At 48.2% G+C, this 2523-nt stretch overlaps 1 protein-coding gene across 1 annotated transcript; it reads right to left on the bottom strand.

Moving 5' to 3' along the window:
• Positions 1–1166: 1166 nt before the first annotated feature.
• LOC141027950 (uncharacterized) lies at positions 1167–1885 on the bottom strand. Its single transcript, XM_073505620.1, has 2 exons — positions 1590–1885; positions 1167–1548 (listed from the first exon to the last, which is right to left on the bottom strand). Exons 1-2 carry the CDS (start codon positions 1883–1885, stop codon positions 1167–1169), a joined length of 678 nt encoding a protein of 225 aa, XP_073361721.1.
• Between the last annotated feature and the right edge of the window lie 638 nt (positions 1886–2523).

Here is a 2523-nt window from a genome sequence, read left to right as displayed (position 1 = left end):
TTGGTTTTGGGTTGTGAGAATGTGTTGGGTCTGTTGGGGTGTAAGACGCATTCGGCCCAAGTCGGCCTATACGGGTGGTTTGCTATTGCGTTGTGTGTGAGCGGTAACGTTTAGTCCCACCTTGCCCGCGGAGAGTGCGCCCGACCTATTTATAAGTGCTGGCGAGGCGCGGTATCGAACTCCTCTGGTTACTTATTTTGGCGCTTATACACGACGCTCGCTGCTCTATCCTCTCTGACCTGTGGGCCCATGTGTGCCAGGCCCCATGCATCGTGGCTTAGAACATACTCGCCTACTGTGGGCACAGACCTACTACTAGACTGGCTGGGGCCGGTAGCACCTGGGTGGTCACTTTTTTTAATATTTTTCCCTCTCACGTATTTTTTCAAATATAGGGCATGCACTTCTTAGTAAATCATGTTGCACTGCATTCATCAGGTTTGTGTACTACATGTGCACACATTCCGCACTACACATTTTTGCACTACATTTTTGTGCACTGCATGCTGGTCGCATTTTTTTGATTGTTTTTCCTCTTACGTATTCTTTTTCTAGTGTACGGGTGCGCACTGCTTGGTTGGGTATGTGGGCACTGCGTTCGTCATAGTCTTGTACTGCAGGTGTATTTTTCCTCTTACGTATTTTCTCTAATACAGGGCGTGCACTGTTTAGTAAATCATTTTTGCACTGCATTCATCAGGTTTGTGTACTGCATGTGCATACATTCCGCACTACATGTGCATGTGCATTTTTGTGCACTGCATGTTGGTCGCATTTTCTTTTCGTGTTTTTCCTCTTATGTATTCTTTTTCTAGTGTACGGATGTGCACTGCTTTGTTGGGTATGTGTGCACTGCATTCATCAGAGTCTTGTACTAGGTGTACACATTTTTTACTGCATGCGTCCAATTTGCGCACTGCATCTTTGTTCGTTTTGTGCACTGCTCGAATCACATACTTTATGTGCACTACGTTAGGTTCTAATGTTGAACTCTAGTTTTGTAATTGAAACAAAGTTCTTCATAACATAATCAAAGTTCATCATTACAAGCCATTCTGTATGACAAGCAAACTAAGTTCAGCAAAAGCAAATGATCACAAGCAAACTAACAATACATAAGCAAACAATCGAAAGCAAATTTGATGATAAATCTAAAACGACACGAGCTATGTTTGCTCTTGGCCTGTACCTTCTGCTTCTTCACCAGGTAGCGTCTCCCCAGCTGCTCCTGGCACACTTCCTGGGGGCTCCTCCTTCTCCAGCTTTGCATGGCGAAGCCCGTCCTGGGTGAAGGTGATGCGGTTCCATATCTCGTATGCTGCGTAGGCGTCCTTTGCCGCATACTCGAAGTGCCTCATGGACAGAGGCAGGGAGGCCCAGCGCGCGTGTTCTTCATTGGTGATCTTCTTCTTCATGTTGTTGTCGTAGTCGTCGATGAGCATGCCGGCGACGTCTGCAAGGGAGTCCAACTCCTTGGTGGCCTCGAGCACCCTCCATTCCTTCTGGATGTCGACGAAGTTGGCGACCTCCAGATTGACGCACTCTAGCCTGGTTTTGTCGCTGTCGATGGAGAAGCAGCAAACGTGTACCTGGGGTCGGTGAGGAAGTTGGCGAAGACGGTGTACCTTTCAGCGGCACTCAGTTGGAAGACCAGCACTGGCCGGGTCTTGTCGACGGAGAGTTGGACGAGGGAGGATTTCTGCGTCGCGTCAGGCTTGTTGTTGTACTCGAGATCAATCCCGATGATCTTTTCGCGCTGGAGCCTGAGGTGGCGCTCGTACTGCTCGAGGGAGGCCGCCATCTGCTTCTTGTCGTTGGTGTGGATGACGTGCAACATGGTCTTGCCGTGGGCCTCCATGTCCCTATACGCGTCAGAGAATGCCATCGCCGACAGTAGGGCTTGGTGTGTTCTGTGGATATTGGTGTGATGGAGAGATTTGGTGGCAGCGCAATGGATGCTTGTGTTGTTGTGGATGAGAAAGCGTTCGTAGGGGTCTCAATTTAAAGGGGGATGGCTGCAGCGGATGAACTGCACGATCTCGCTGATGATGCGGTTGTGCAGATCATGGGATGGGGTTGCGTCTATGATCGTGGGTTTGTGGCGATGGAACCACTCGGATTGGGCAGTTGTCTCCGAGCGTGGTTTTTTTAGCGTGGTTTTATTTTATTTTTCATCAGTAAAATTTGTTAACCACCACGTTCTCTGCGAACAAGCATTTGTCACGTTTATATGTATGGTACGTGTTCCCAAAACTACCTTGCTTATGATATTGCACTGCTTCGTCTGTACTGCACCTGTTTTGCGTGTACTTGCTGCAGCCCCTGGAAAATAGTGTAGTATATTACGCAATTTACAAGTATTTTCGCTGTGAATTAGACCATGTATGTATTCCGAAACTGCATTGCTTATGATACCGCACTGCTTCATCTAACCAAATGCACTTCATTGTCTAAAGTTGCGTCCTGCATCTGTTTTTTTGCGTGTACTTGCTATAGCTCCTGTCACGGGAGGGGGGGGGGGGG

The sequence above is a fragment of the Aegilops tauschii genome, chromosome 1 (assembly GCF_002575655.3).
Source record: "Aegilops tauschii subsp. strangulata cultivar AL8/78 chromosome 1, Aet v6.0, whole genome shotgun sequence".
Classification (NCBI taxonomy): Eukaryota; Viridiplantae; Streptophyta; class Magnoliopsida; order Poales; family Poaceae; genus Aegilops; species Aegilops tauschii.
This window is presented reverse-complemented; position numbering and strand designations above follow the sequence as displayed.